Genomic DNA, 15,417 nt, shown 5'->3' with positions numbered 1-15,417 from the left:
CATAAAAGTATTGCTTACCAAACCATTTTGATGCGAGCTTTTGGTAAGTGTGTGTGTGGTCTGCCCATGACAACGTATTCTTGTTTGTGTTTTTATACTGTCCAACATTTTAAACATACGCACATAACAAATAAAATTTCACAAAGTATAAAATTTAAAAGCACATTTATCGGCGGTATTTTGGTCATACAAATATTCCATCTATAATTAAAAAAGCAAGATGTCAGAACAAAGGTATCCTGTTAACTCAAACAGAAAATAGCTGGTACAATAATTACCAAAACCAAAAGCTCATGCAGGCATTGAGAATATTAAGCGGAGTTGTCTCTTCTCGACCTTTCAAATTAGGACGTCTCACTGCTGAATCCTTCAGCTCCTCCATTCCTTTTAGCGACAGTTTGCACCCATGAAAGCGCCCAGGACAGATGTCAACAACTACTCTAGATTAATCCATTCGATTAACTCTGCTCATAGCCTTTCCTCTTACGATCATTACACACCTAGCTCTTCTTCACAGCGGCTTCTGTGCAGCGTAATCGGACCTGACAAAGGTTTCGCAAAGAAAGTAAGTCTTCTAATTAGGTAACTCATGGTGCTCACAAACCACAATAACTCCCAACACGTTTGGCACTAGAGTACAGAAGAGTAGGACTGCGACAAGCTGTCCACTTGGTAGTGTTGCCTGGCGATTATGAGGTGTGCGTGAACGCCGCCTTGTTTGTGAGTCTGTTCACAATGGTAGACTTGTGAGGCACAGCCTCAGGCGCCGTCTGACCGCTGGGAAATGGGAAATCTGAACATCACTTTTAATTGTTGGTCTTCCTTCTCATCTTCTCGCTAACCCCATATTTATTTAGGGGGATAATTTACTTCCCTCAGATGACATGAAGTCATAATCTGTAATCTTATATTTCGGGAATAGAGAACCAGAATAAATTACTCTATCCTGTAGGGATTGTCTTCTCATTGGCAACTGAAATGATATCTCTTTAACGCTTAGCGGCTTTTTAAAGATCGAAAGTGTTTTTGTTAGTGAAGAGGTATTCTTTCCCTGACTTCGGAGGCAAACAAATAAAGCGTACAGAAAGTAATAGGTTATATTTCACATAATAATATAGCAATTCATGAAAGTAATAAGTTATATACAAAAAGCATTACCATGTCACCGATGTCACAATGTTATTAATTTATACATAACTGCAAAAACATGTACAAAAATTACCTGAAGCATGTTAAATAAAATCTTTAGCAAACTTTGATCAGCAGTATGAAGAAAAAACACGATCGCCTTGAAACTTGCAACTTACAGTGACAAAGTTGTCATTCTCAAATTAGTAATTAGCCGGAACAAGAAGGCCATTAAAAACGGTTGGATCCTCTGCATCTGTTTCCTCGCATCGCTTTGCATGTTAAGAACACGTGGTGGGAGTGAAGGAGTCTTGTCATTCACGTGTCATTTCCGGTCAGTCGATGACGAGTGAAGGCGCTGTCGGTTGTGGTTGTAAGCGACACAAACATCCCGTAAAAACCAAGTTGGTTTGCGCGGCAGTGCAGAGCAGTGAACGATGTTGAACCTTGTCCGCACAAGTAGGAGTGCTTGACAGCTAGAAAATGTCGGGAGTCATTTCATGCGGGGATCATGCTGCAGGTGAAAACGAGCAAATGCCACATCCGGTAAGCTGTCTCCAGGACGTGCCGTCTGCATGTTCGTCCTCATTATTTTTTTCTGACAGCAAATAGCTTGCAGGCAAGAAATGCCGATGAGGTGGAATCGAACCTTTTTTTTTACTCGTGGCATGTGCCTGCTGCCAACATTTAGTGATGTCATCAGTGTGGATTGCTCTGCAGGTGGCGGAATATTCCAGGTGCCGGTGGTGTTCTAGCCGAGTTTCATATCACCACCAGTAAAGGAGACTTCTAACGAAACTGACCGGAAAAAGCAATTGTGGTCCTCTCGTCTTAAATTAGTTTGTGGTATTCAGGCTTCTCGTGTGTGTTACTCGGAATGAGGTGATTGGTTAGCAGAAAGTCACGTAATCACTAGCGCGCACCTGTGATTTCTAATCTGAAGTTACTATCCAGCCAGCTTGACATTAATTATCCCTTAAAAGAGTTGTTAGCGCACTGTTTGTTTGAATGATTGAGTAAGGGTTAGTTGAAGACACAATTCGCCCAAGTGTGGACAAATACCAGCTATTTTCTTCTCGAAATACCCGTGAATACCAGTGGGGAAGTTGAGATTATGTGTTAAAAAGGCGTATCCGTGTACAAACATGACGTCACGATTTTGAACTCTTTATGTGCATGGAGATGTTTGTAGGTGTGCATCTCAAGAACAGAAGTGAGGTATTCTCCGAGATTTGCTGAAATAGTGACTTCCTTTAAGCTTAATTATTTGAAAGAAAAAAAAAACAAAAACTGTGCGCTCGCTAGTCCTTTAAGGGAGAAAAGGAAAGAAAATAATGAGAAAACGAAATTGCTTAAAAATCATTTTACACATTTTCAGACATCAGAAGTGTCTAGCGAAGAGCAATGATTTGTTGTACAAAGAAAGAAAACAAGTCAGTGGTTTGAGGGGATTAATTATATTTTGAGGGTAGTGGTGGTTATTGAATTTCTTGTTAGCCGCATAACCTGTGCGTTCTTATTGTTGTTACTGTTACTGCTGCTAATTAGGCGCGCTTAAACCTGATGGTAGCGACGGCATCTTTGATGGACGTTTGCTGCAACAGAAAACATGACACAATAAGTGAGCGGAACTCTTCCTCGTGTCTTCAAACACAGCCTGTCGTCTTATCACTATCACATTTTTGGGGGATGCTAAAACTGTGCCACTGATTGAGAATATCCTAAACTTCTACCACATATTCCACAAATTTCTTGGCGCCCTAAAAGTATCACATATACCATACAGTTGACAGAGTATTATTGTCATTAATGAAAAAGCGCAGATATGCCGCTTAAAATAAGATATTCGTAGAAACTTCACGTTTTTTTTCCTCATATTTATTTAAGAACGTTATCTGCAAATTAGTTTTGAGATCACTTGCACAAGTTTTTCTTTTCTTTCATTCGTTTTTCTTTCTTCTTGATGAGATTTCTACTCTCGTCTCCCTACGATTATGACCAGTAGTATTAAAAAAGCACAATGTCATGAAGCAGGTACAACGTACAGTGACAAGGTTGTCATTCTCAAGAGATCGCACCACCTTGACATCACCTATGTCCCACTTCTGGATCTCCACCAGTCGCCCGCCTTCCTCGGTGAGAACGGACTGTAGACAGATCGGTTAGAAAATGAGCTTTATCTGTAACATTACAAAATTTTCAGCCATGCAATGTGCTAGAGCTGATCACTAGTAAATTAGCCTTTATTTTGAATAGGATAATAGCTGAAAAATCTCATCTGCTCCAGCGATGACCTATGTTTTTACTTTTTGTGGCATGAATGATGCTTTCCTTTTCTGAGGAGAATTATATGCAATTTTCACGTTAGGGTGGATGTTGATATCGGAATAAAAAGGACGGCTATTTGTATTTTGTGTGTGACTCCCTGTCACGTGATACTTAAGGAGTATTTCTTGAAACTGATGTTTGAACTTCTAGACTAAACGAATCCTTCGAAAGTGGCGCTTAGGTGTTCCCATGTAATATTCATTTAATCTCATTTCATTCGATCTCATCTCGGATGCGCTGGCATGCAGTAGTCTGTGAGTGCTTAAAATTTGATGAACAAGAATTCGTGAGTGTTAAGTTGTCCGTAGAAGGCTATCTCTCTCTCACACGCACAAAGACGAGCATGCCTACAGCTATAGACATTCGCACCGATACATATATGCATACACGTCCAAAATAATTTTAGCAAGTACACAGGCTAAAACTTGCACACACACACACACAGATCTAGTGAGTGAGAGAAAGAGATGGATAAGTTTCTTCCGAAAGTCTGGACAGTTTATATTTGTGTACTTTAGGCCTAACATTAATGTACAGATGTTGTTGCTGAGCGATCAAACGATCAAGTAAATGTAAGCTGCTTCCTCGATGCAGTGTCTTATGTCTTATGTCTTATGTGTATGTTTGTTAAAGGTGAGATTCAGATAGACTTCAGACTTCGAGACGACAGATATCTCTCTTGTATTCCACATCTCTCTGTCGTTACACACATCTCTCTTTCTCTCATCTCTCTATGCCGGGGATGCAGCCAGACGATAAAAAAGGGCCAACGGTCGGTATCCACCTATCACCACTGCTTGGTACTCATCGGAAGCATCTTGATTAAATGGATTCTTACCGGCAGCTTGTTGCGTGCAATTACTTCCTATCTGCCGCTTCACGCGCTCGCCATACCTTGCTCACTGCTGTGCAGTAACGCCCCCCGTCCTCCCCATGTCACCCCACCCTGCCCGCAGTCTCTGAACCAAAGCAGGTATCTTCCTCACAGTCAGCCATGCACAATCCCCCAGACAGGCACGCTTATCATCCCGTCTGCTTTCTCCCTGCATCTCCTTACAAGCAGTCCTCCAAACATCGTCGACATCCCGATGCGAGTTCAACTTCTCCAGTCCCTCCCACACCCATCCCAAACCCCCTCCAGCATTTCGTTTTATCTACCTTTCCTGTGTCAGCCTTACCTGTATACGAAAACCAACAGGGCGGGATTCTCGCAAGACCTTTCGCTGGGTGGCTGAAGACTCGTCCAAACAAACAGCCGAAAGACGTGAAACGAACGTCCAGTGCTTATGGCACCATATCGCGGCAAGTTGGGGGTCTTTTCTGTTAAACTTTTTTTTTATTTTGAGTCTCCAGCCAAGAACAGCGCATCCAGACGTACACATACCTTCCCAGCACGTCCACATCAAGTTAGGGTTCGGCCGGCGAATGGTGGTTTGATAAGAACGGCGAGAAAACTGACGATAGTGGTAAAAACAGATTGCGAAGGCATTTTGTCCATCACCTATCAACTGGGATTCAAACACCGAGCCCAGAATGATTCTCATCCATCAGAGTAGTACATCTGCTATTGCGTTCTTAATACTTTGTCTGGCGGTGTCTAGAACACCTCATTCACCTGCATCACTTTTTTATCCCCGTACTTTCAATATTTTTTAACTTAATATCTTCTGTTCTTTAAAAAGATCAAGTTTCCTTTGATTTAAATTTGCACAAGCATTGAGTTTAATCATGCTGCAGAATATCTCAGGATATTGAGCTAATGATCTGGTGTATCCGACAACAAATTGTCATTTGTAAGTTCAAGCATGCGAGTAGAGATCATTCAGTCTATTTAGGTGTTTTGTGTATTCCGTGTCTGCCAGACTCTAATATTTTTCTGACATATTCATTGGCGAAAAAGGAAAACAAGCCTGGACTGCATCAACAGTTCCGTTCCAAATTGACGATCAAAGACATCAACATTTATTTATTACTGTTCTCTCACACATGTGATTAAACTTCTACTTATAAATTTGTGTACTTGTTTCTAAAGTGCTCGTCATGAAAATGCTTTATCAATAGAATCATATGTTTTCCAAAATTTTCGAAACATGCATACGTTTATTTTGTATTCACTAATCGTCCAAGAAAGAAAGCAGGAAGAGAGAGAGAGAGAAAGAAAGAGACTAAACTAGGTGTGCTTATGGTAAGGTCCTTTGATATCCTTCATTTATTCTTTTCATTCAACAAACAGAACTGTAACTTGAAACCTCCTAAAGTTGATCATAAACACCGTTGTTTTGTCGAGAACATCGTTTGAAAAGATAATAAACAACCCAGGTCAGTTCACTTTACTGCTGACACACAAATCGTAGAAAAGTATACCGAAAAAATTAGATAGCAAAACCGGATGACAAAATATTTAACAACACATTGCTGCGGGTATATAAACTGTTTAAATTTTTGATCTTTTACTGTGTTCACGGTTAAGCGGAGCCCGCTTTCAATGGTCTGTTTTCCGAATCCAAACGACCTATCCTCGAATTGTATGATAGTTCACGCTGTCTACAAAGTGTCTACCACACCCTCCATGTGTTGCCTGCTTCAGCGCAGACTAAACATGGCAGCTAAACAAACGCACACCGTCCATCTACATACACACAAGATGATTTCAAAGGCTGACACCCTTCCCTCAGGTCGTCCTCCTCTAAGAAGCAAACAGAAGCATGACAGAGGAGAGGAGAAAACCCAAAGGGAGGGCTCTCTGTACGCAGATGGTTTCTGAGGACTGCGGGCAAGACATTTTGCTCGAGGTTCTGCTTAATATTCTTTAATTCCTTTCATTCCACTTGTCTTGGGAGGAAGTGTAATTTCCGGTTCCCGACGATAGCCATACTTTTTTTTATTTTATTTTTGGACAAAGACTCTCGTGCCAGACGTCTGTGTAGAGAGACCCGAGAATACAGGCCGTGATGATGTGGAGTTACCTGACGCACGCCCACGCATTTTTCCTGTAGGTGGCGCCATCGGCCCTGTTGTTTACCTAGCACCTACGAAGATGGGTCAGCGGTGAGCGAGGTGCACTGACGAAAGTGCACACGGAGTTTTCTGGAACCGGAAAGCTTCGACATGAGACAGAACCAGGTGGGGCATTCCTTGGAAAAGCTCCAACTTAACTACACAGAATGTCATCAGCGGATTGATCTAAAGACTGGGTGCAAATAGGAAATCTTACTTTCTTTAATTAAGCTGATCACAGTTAGCATGGGGTGAAAATAGTAAAGGTTTTGGTAGAGTTAGGACTTTATTATATTAGCTGTCTGTATTAAGTGCAATAAATACCGGGTTTACTTTTGTTTATTTGTCCTCGCATAACCTGTGAGCTGCTTCGACGTATACTGCTGTAGGTTGTTTAACATCTCAGAGATCTTTTAAATACCGTTTGTGGTCCGTATCCAAATTAGCGAGGTTTGCTCTTCCGCCGAATGTTATTGATGGTACGTGTACCAGTGAACTACAAAAAAACTACATTCCTAAACAAATGAATTCTTAATATACCGTAAAAACTAATTTAGGAAATTCTGGCAGTAAATTGGTCGTGGATGGCTAAGCAAATACAGCTGTTAGCTTAAGGAAATTCGTAAACATTTTCGAACGTTTTTCGACTATATCAGTCAAAGCTTTGATAATTCTCAATCTTTCGTTTCCGTCCATCTCTTCATATGCCTACCACTTAGTTTTTCAACTCTCCGTTGAAATGTACAAACCTCTACCTCATTTATCATTCGTCTCCCGTTGGTCGTCAACACATTTGTCTTCTGCACATTCCTTCTCTCGGACTCTTTGAGATATGAAACATCAAAGCACTAGATGGTAGAACTGCTAAAGCTGACTTTACACGGTGCGACTAAAGTGAAATGAAACACATGATCAAGAACTACAGACGACCTCTAGTTTCCGTCCTAGAACTGTTGAATGCCTTTTCTCTTCGGTGTTGAGAAATACGATGAAGATCGTCGTGTGCAGTCTTGACTTTAGACTGGAAAAAAACTAAATCCAGACTTTCTTTGCAAGCAATTAAGTGAAATACTCTGATTTCGGCAATCAGAAATAGCCCCGTCAAAAAACAAAAAAACAAAAATAAAAAAACAAAACAAAACAAACATATAGAAGCACCAAACTTGGGGATGTGGTTTTACCCGAAGCACTTTACAGGAACCTACTTACCCTTGTGACGAAGAAAACATCTGATTTATTTCCCCTCATCGCTGGAAATCGTAGATATTTTGGTCCAGATTCAACGCCATCTGTTATAGCCAGTCAGCCAACAGCCGTTCTTGCCAGTCTTCCCAGCGTCCTTGTTAGGCCCTAGCTGACGGCCATCAGTTAAGCGGCTAACGTTTCACGTGCGTGTTAGCTGACTGCTTCGCCTTGGCCAGCCAGCTAGGCGCCTAGCGACGCGTTACACACATGGTTCCTGCCGCCTTTGCGCTGCTTTGAACACGGGCTATAGACAGTGTTTATAACAGCAGATACAGACAGTGTTCATGACGGGTCTGCTTCCTTTGCCTGACACCAAAACACGGCTGCATGATTTTAGACCAAGTAAACATTCAGGCCACCGTTTTATAAGAATGTTCGTTTTCAAAATTTCTCGCAGGTCGGAAAGAACGAGCGGCGGACAACCAGTTCGAAGTGCCTTTGAAGCCTCCCTAGCATCAACCTATGCTGCTATTTACGTGAAATCACTGCAAGGTCAAAGGTCTTTCACAGCAAACCACCAAGTAAGGGATCGGCTTGAAGCTGAAGAGTGGGGGAGAGGGATTACGTCAGCATGGAGGAGGGGATGATCGTGAAAATACAGAGATCATGGAAATACTATATCAATTCAATTGTTTTAATTACTATAATTCCTAAGATGCTTACCTGTAATGTCTTTCTGCTTATCGTACAAAATAACGAATAGAAGAGCTAGTGCTTATTATAAATGGCTAAATTGTTTATTAGAGAAAAGTGTTAATATTTATACTGCATGAAATTAGTAATAACAATCGTCCTATTTATATAGCACGCAATCACTCTATGAAGGTGAGTGCCTTTCAGCGCTTTAACAAGTAGGAGACACGGACAGAATATGAAAGACGGAAGGAGAAACAACTATGCTGACGAGCAATAAAAGGCAAACATAGAAGACACAAAGAGGAATCAGGGAATAATGGAGAGTGTCATAAATTTGCAGACGAAATCGAATTATTGACAGTTATGTTGATTGGTATAAGGAATAATGCTTGTGGAACAATTTTTTGGGTGCACGTTTAAACATTCGATGTTGGCTAGATGGCGGATATGAAAGGGAAGAGGGTTTCACTGTTTTGCAGCACTAATTGTTCTCATCATTAAGATGTTTATTGAGGGCAAGTGTTTGTTATATAGTTTTCCAACAAAATGTACTTGAGAAATGGACCTGATGTTTATCATGTAACTTACCTTTACCGTGTGTCCCATTAGTGATACCGTGTCCACCTCCTTGCCGATGGGAAAAATCACATCGCGGGTCCTGTCTCCTATCTTCGTGGTCAGTTTCCAGCCGCCGTCCACCCGGGCTACAGTGAGTATGGGCTTGTTGTCTCGGGCAAACTGCTTCGAGTCTGACGCACCTGCAAAGGTGTTTTATAGCAAGTGTTAACTCCCCGTTAACTCTTTGTGATTTGTCTTTACTCGAGCTGTATTAGCTCCTTTAGGATACTTTACACCCACCGAGACGTGTATTTTTTAAACCCGTGCAAATAAAGATAAGAAATAGCGGTATAAATGTTCATTTATGTTAATTAATAGTTTTCGTATTTCCCAAGGTGCTCTGGGCAGATGTGTGGGTAGAGCGCTGAAAGTCAGAAATAAAATATGACCAATGAGAGTCTGATGTGACTGGTGTCTGGAAAACTCTCTGTCCATTCAGCCATCATCGAGAACTTGACAGTGGAAGGAGTATGTTGTCCTCTGCTTTTCTCGTCCTGTGACGAGGGCAAGTCGAACCGCTTAGCTCACCGCCTTTCTACTCAAAAGTACTTGTGACCTTCTCTGCTTACTTTACACCATTTCACTTGGGCTTGTGATACTCTTTTTTTTGTTGGAAAGATTATCGTGCAAGCAGAATGCATGGCTTTGGCATGATTGTTCTTTCCTGGATGTAGGGCGGATGGGTAAACAAGGTGTGTACACCATCCTCTCTACCGGCTTATTTCTGTAGGTGCGCCACATCTGCTGGACAGACGATAAGAATAATTCCACCTGCAGTTGGCGGTGCATACCTCACACCCGAGGAAACGAGCTCCTTCTGACTAAACTGCTTCAGTATTTCTGTCTTGTAAGAGTCCAATTTTTATTGCCTTTAAAAAAACCACTTATATCCCTAAATAGTTAGACTTTCGTGTGTTCTCTTAAAACATGGTGGTGACATGTCCTTTAGACGCTGTTATGGCCGTCATTTTCAAAATTTTTTGAAAGAGAGGTTTTGAATTGTGTGCAAACTTTCTGAAAAGACAACAGTATCAGGCTGCTTGGTGTCAGAATCAGACATGTGCGCCGTGCGTCTCAAAATTTGATCGTTTGGATAAAGGAACTTCCTGAGAGGTATAGTACCGAAGCTCAGGTAGAGAAACGTTTTCTGTGCAAGGCAAGAATATCAGCTTCTCTGGTGTGTATCTGCCTCGTTAAACTGCATGTATAGGAGACGAGTGTTGGAGGTTTGCGCTGCCCAGAAACAAGGTCGACGATGGCGACGCTGAGAAGGTCGACTGGTATTTTAATGGATCCAAGAAAGACTTCACGAAAGAGAAGAACCAGTGGTGTAGTAACCCGATATTAAAAAAATAATTACGTAATCGTGAATGGCAAAATGGGTAGGAAAAAGTTTCCATAAAAATCTGATCGTACACGTGTATGCGTTGATTGAAAGCTGAAGATGGACGAAATATACTAACCCCAAGGGGGCACGCAGCACCGCTCTGATGCTACAGACTTTTTCACTGCTTGGGGCAGAGCGAAGAACATTTTAAACTTCTGAGATTCGAGATATGTTCTCTTTCTCTCTCTCTCTCGCTGACACACACTTCCTCCCCCACACTCTCTCTCTCTCTCTCCTTTTTTTTCTCTTTTTCTTTCCTCAAAAACATTAAGCAAAAGTGTTTTGCCCTGTCTCTACATGAACCTAACCACTCTGGCAAAGACGTCTTTTGCGGGAGGGGCCGGTCCGTGCTTCCTTTTTTATGTGTACTTTTTAACTAAACGCTACCCGTGCAAAGCTGATGGGTGGGTGGTTGCGATCCTTTTCACTTTTTTTTGGTTCCTCAACGTGCCTTCAAGTTCACAGCTTTCCATTTATCCTGGGGAACATTTACAGATACGAGATTTTTTTTTTCGCATGGGAAGGAGATACGAACATCTGTGGGACTCCATAGATGGCGTGGACGCAGCCAAGGATAAAAGGAAGGGAAAATCCTGCCACAGTTTTGTGAAGAATTTCTGAAGTTAAAACTTGGTGGAAAAGTGGGGCTACGTTCAAGAGAAAAGCAGCCATTAGATAACATTTATCTTGTTCCCGTAGGTAGAAAAACGTTATTTTGAGAAAAAGAATTTTTCGCGTCAGCTCGTAGGAAAAACAAAACAGAACAAAAGGCGTTATACGACCACCTCGTAGCGCAGTGACACATGTCAATAAGTAAATTGGAGAACTATAAACAATGTGACGTGTTGTGCGTATTGTTTTGTCTTGCTATTATTAAGGTTCGACGCACTGGAAAAAAAAAACCCACCGTGAATCCGTTACCCGACAGAAGTTTGTATTAATATGACACAAGAACAAATTTTTTTTAAGTTTAAAGACAGAAAATTGAATATTTAACGAAAAGAAAAATTATTCGAAAGGAGGGAAAAGTGAAAGAAAGAAAAAAAGAAATAAAAAAAATAAATGAGAGAAGGAATCAAAACAAGAATAAATGAGAGAAGGAATTAAAACAAGTATAAAAAAGAGAAAACAAGAAAATTATGAAATGTAAACGAAAAGGGAAAAGAACTCAAAATATTGAAAAGGGAAAAGCAAGAAAGAAACTAGAGGTTTTATTTTAAAAAGTGAATGAATGAGAATTTAGAGAATCTGGAGAAATGCTTAATATATATGAATGTTCTGTAGTTCGGATCTCGACGATCATGCTGTGCACCCAAAATTATGCTTTACCGCAAAAAATAAGGCGGTAAGTGAAAGAAATACGAAAAACATTTTAGTGTGGGAGAGTGGGACAGCAGGAGTAAATGTTAGGAATGGATGTTTTTAATGGCACAACTGACTTGAGTGTGAAAGGAAGGTGTTCCTCTGCGCTTAAATGCTAAAATATAACTCTTCGATAATGGTGGAGGAAAATCCTTGGGAATTGGGGGCAGTAACATAAAGCTCTTGCGGAGTCTCTCCACTCGTTGGGGGTTACGTTATTCAGTCGGAATCCATCGGCATATCCCGCCAGCATTTCACAATCCTCTAATAGCTACCTTCTGCTGAAAGGTTTATCATGTTGACATAATTCTTAGATAACTGAGCAGAGCTCACAACATGTCATTGATTTCCCCAGTCTGAGATAATAGCCGTTACCTGTTCTCGAGATACAAGCCTATAAACATAAACACACAGACAGGTTTTTTTTAACCTTACGCCACGAGGTGCATGAATATTTTTACGTCCAGTGTTACAGCCAATGGGTGAACTGGAAACAAATGTTTCTGGACATTCGCATCTTCATGATTTCAAGTTCTTGATGCATGGTGGTGTTTGTAGGCTTTTATCTGAAGTCGGAAGAATCTAACTTGCTCGGTTCACTCGGATTTTGGGAATAGCGTCTTGCTCAGAGCTAAAATCGGTCAGGTGAAAAAATTAAAATGTTGTGGGGAAGACCTTTAACAGAAGGGTGGCTTCAATGAGAGTCATTAATTATAACACGATTTATCTTATTCATTGTCTGATTTCAAGAATAGGGAACCCATCCCAAATGTAAGACTTCCAGCGAGGAGGGTGGGAAAGGGGGTTCGATAGTCGATGTCCACTTAATTGGAGACATGGGTGAGGAATCGAGGTCAGTCGTTGTTTGTTCGCGCTAGAAAACAGATCTGAAATGTCAGCCCCACACAGAATCGGTTCTCATCCCCGACGGTACGTAATGGACATCTCCCGGACAACAAAGCATTTGGCGAGTCTCTCCCGCCAGGCTGCCATTCCCACACGCCGTCTTTCTTCTTCTCTAACTTATCCCCCCTGGCACCGCGCATTTCGTCGCGTGTGAAGAGTTGTCTGTCGCCGCCACCACATCCCCATCAAGGGCGGCCTGTGGTTAGGTGGTGCGGGTTGATGGTGTTAATGTTATTGGCTGGCTGACATCGCTAGCAGAGTGGGCACCATGGTCTGCCAAGAGCCTGTTTTTTTTTTGTTTTGTTTTGTTTTTTTGCTTGGGACTGTGCATCAGCAAGCACGTAAAGTGCAGTGCACCCGAAGGTGACAACTCTCTTGTGGCCGGTTTTGCCCTAGAGTGAAGCGTGCTAACACTAACAATGGATTTATTCAATAACTCTTATCATGACATTATTGCTCGCATTTTTTTTTTCTTTGAATGATCGTTATTAAGCAAAGAGCTTAACGGCCTGCAACAAAGCCGGTATGAACGGACTGGACACACACGTAGGCATACACGCATGTTTATATACGTACACACAAGTGCATCTATACAAGCTGACACAAACATATTCTTATACACAAACATGTCCTACTCATCATCTCAGACAAACAGACAAACACATACGTACACATATTCACGTTATCACAGTAACATAAAATTCGTCCAGCAGCATCTTCTGCAAGATGCAGCTCTCTTTTAGCAACGGTCTGTAGCCTAGCGGCAGGAGGTGTGACTAACTAATCTCAGGTGTAGCTCATTATCTCGCCAATCCTTTCCACTTTGTAGCAAAACGGTTTTTCACAAACTTTATTTCCAGCTATGGATCATATTCCCTCTTTGAGTTGACACCCTCGCCTCTCGTTCAATATTTATGTTGGACAGATGATGGCGAGATAGCGAGTTATGACTGGCTGAAACGTCACACCAGCCATTTTCATTCGTCGACTGGACAGAAATCATGACACGCCTGATAGGGACACGAAGAAATTTCTGTTTCGATTACAATGTTTTATCACAAAATTTTTGGCGGATTTTTTTTGTGGAAGTTTTTAGTGGAATGTGAGGTGCACCTTCTGATCACCTTTTCGCAGTTAAGATGCACGAAAGACATTTCAGTTCCTCCCCTCTCGGCACGGGCCAGGTACAAGTATCATAACCTCCAAGGCAGTGTTCCATCTGCATGTGTTTACTTTGCATCCCAGTACTGTGTTCCGAGTAGTTTCCTTCTGACGCGGTTTGGTTCCAAAATGTCAACACATTCAGGTAAGCACGACCTTGAGAACGGGTATCAGTAGTTGGCGGAGAAGAGCTATTTCTGATGTTTGTAGGCGTGTATTTCAAGAACAAAGGGAAAGGAGTTGTACACCAAGATTAAAGGAAAAAGTATTTAGCTCTGCACTTTACCCAATCATCGCAAAAACAACTTGCTCCTCACCAGACCTTTAAACCAGACTAACAAAGAATTATGCTTCTTCAATCAGCGCTTTGCAAATATTATTCAAATAAAGTAATATTTTCCTATTTTTCTTGAAGGCTGGCGGTCGATCGATCCTGTCTACCTTCTTGTTTGTTCTAACACATACCCATCCATAAATAAATACAAAGCACTTTCAGAGAGGCGTAGGTAGCGTTAACGAAAAAACAAACTACACAAAGGGAAATAATATCGTGAAAAAAAGTCATCAGAACCGAGAAAAAGTAAAAGTCATGCTCAACACAAGCTCTTTTCAGACCCATTCCATCAAGGCAAACACTCCTCTGAACATGTAGTAGTCAACACCGAGGAATGACAAGATGGCGAGATTCCTTGAGTACAAAGCGTCATTGTAGGTTTTCGATGTACCTGGTGACCCTTTAGTGCCGCAGACAGGGAACAGACAGGAAAGGGAAATATGTGGATTCTAGGACTATAGTGTTCTGATTCAGATCCTCAAATGTCTGCGTCATGTATGCAGACAAAACGAAGATGTCTATTGACTAAGCTATCAAAGCTGTTGAAATGGACAAGCATTAAAATAAATGTATCACGAAGATATGAAATGATGTTAACTGATCACACATCATCACCAGCCGAAGTAGGTTGCAGGATCACCAGAGTGTATTTCTTTGTAGGGCATTATCAGCTACCTAGCTTGAATTTAGTAAAAGCTCAGCTATAAAAACTTAAATTTTGTACGCTGACACACCTTTACGCACTCGGTCTCACACTAACACTTGTCTACAGACGAGATTTTTGTTTTACAAGCCCATCTTACTACAGAAATATAAATTAACCGACAGTTTTAACTAAGTATTTTAAAGCCTTTCATGGGCCGCAACTTTGAACAGGTAGTGGCGCTACCTAGGGACCATCTATGGAACAGAAACAAAAAGCGAAGCTCCTTCTATTAGACACCGAACTCTGCAACTACGTTCTCGTCATACGTCCACAAGAAACCTCCGAGGCAGCTGTAATGCCTCTAGGGTTCAATTTTTCGTGGATTGGATTAAATGCGACCAAGGGGCTAATACATCAAAAGAAGAGATTACTTATGAAGAAGTTTAACTAATATATCAAAGGAAGAAATTAGTTAACTAAAGCAAATTCAGCAACTAAAGGAAAGACGAACTCACCTACTGCATCTAGAAATGCATCAACGTTTTCGGCACTGACTGACTCCCAGGTACCAATCAGGTTGTCCGCCATGGTTGCTGTGGTACTGCCGAGCTGGGTGTGGGAAATGCTGTGCACCTGACGGCAGATGCCGGTCTGATCAGGTCAGCTGCG

At 41.5% G+C, this 15,417-nt stretch overlaps 1 protein-coding gene and 1 long non-coding RNA gene across 2 annotated transcripts in view; one reads left to right on the top strand and one right to left on the bottom strand.

Annotated features, from left to right (window-relative positions):
* The window catches only part of LOC112561844, a 25,596-nt gene extending 17,106 nt beyond the window's left edge, over window positions 1–8,490 (top strand). The window contains exon 3 of the long non-coding RNA XR_003098732.1: window positions 8,096–8,490. This is a non-coding gene — a long non-coding RNA (uncharacterized LOC112561844). The remainder of the gene's footprint in view (window positions 1–8,095) is intronic.
* Window positions 149–15,417, bottom strand: LOC112561843 (fatty acid-binding protein, adipocyte-like). The gene is made up of 4 exons (XM_025234627.1): window positions 15,264–15,417; window positions 8,923–9,092; window positions 3,174–3,275; window positions 149–2,723 (listed from the first exon to the last, which is right to left on the bottom strand). Exons 1-4 carry the CDS (start codon window positions 15,334–15,336, stop codon window positions 2,673–2,675), a joined length of 396 nt encoding a protein of 131 aa, XP_025090412.1. The 5' UTR covers window positions 15,337–15,417; the 3' UTR covers window positions 149–2,672.

The sequence above is a fragment of the Pomacea canaliculata genome, linkage group LG4 (assembly GCF_003073045.1).
Source record: "Pomacea canaliculata isolate SZHN2017 linkage group LG4, ASM307304v1, whole genome shotgun sequence".
NCBI classification, from domain to species: domain Eukaryota; kingdom Metazoa; phylum Mollusca; class Gastropoda; order Architaenioglossa; family Ampullariidae; genus Pomacea; species Pomacea canaliculata.
This window is presented reverse-complemented; position numbering and strand designations above follow the sequence as displayed.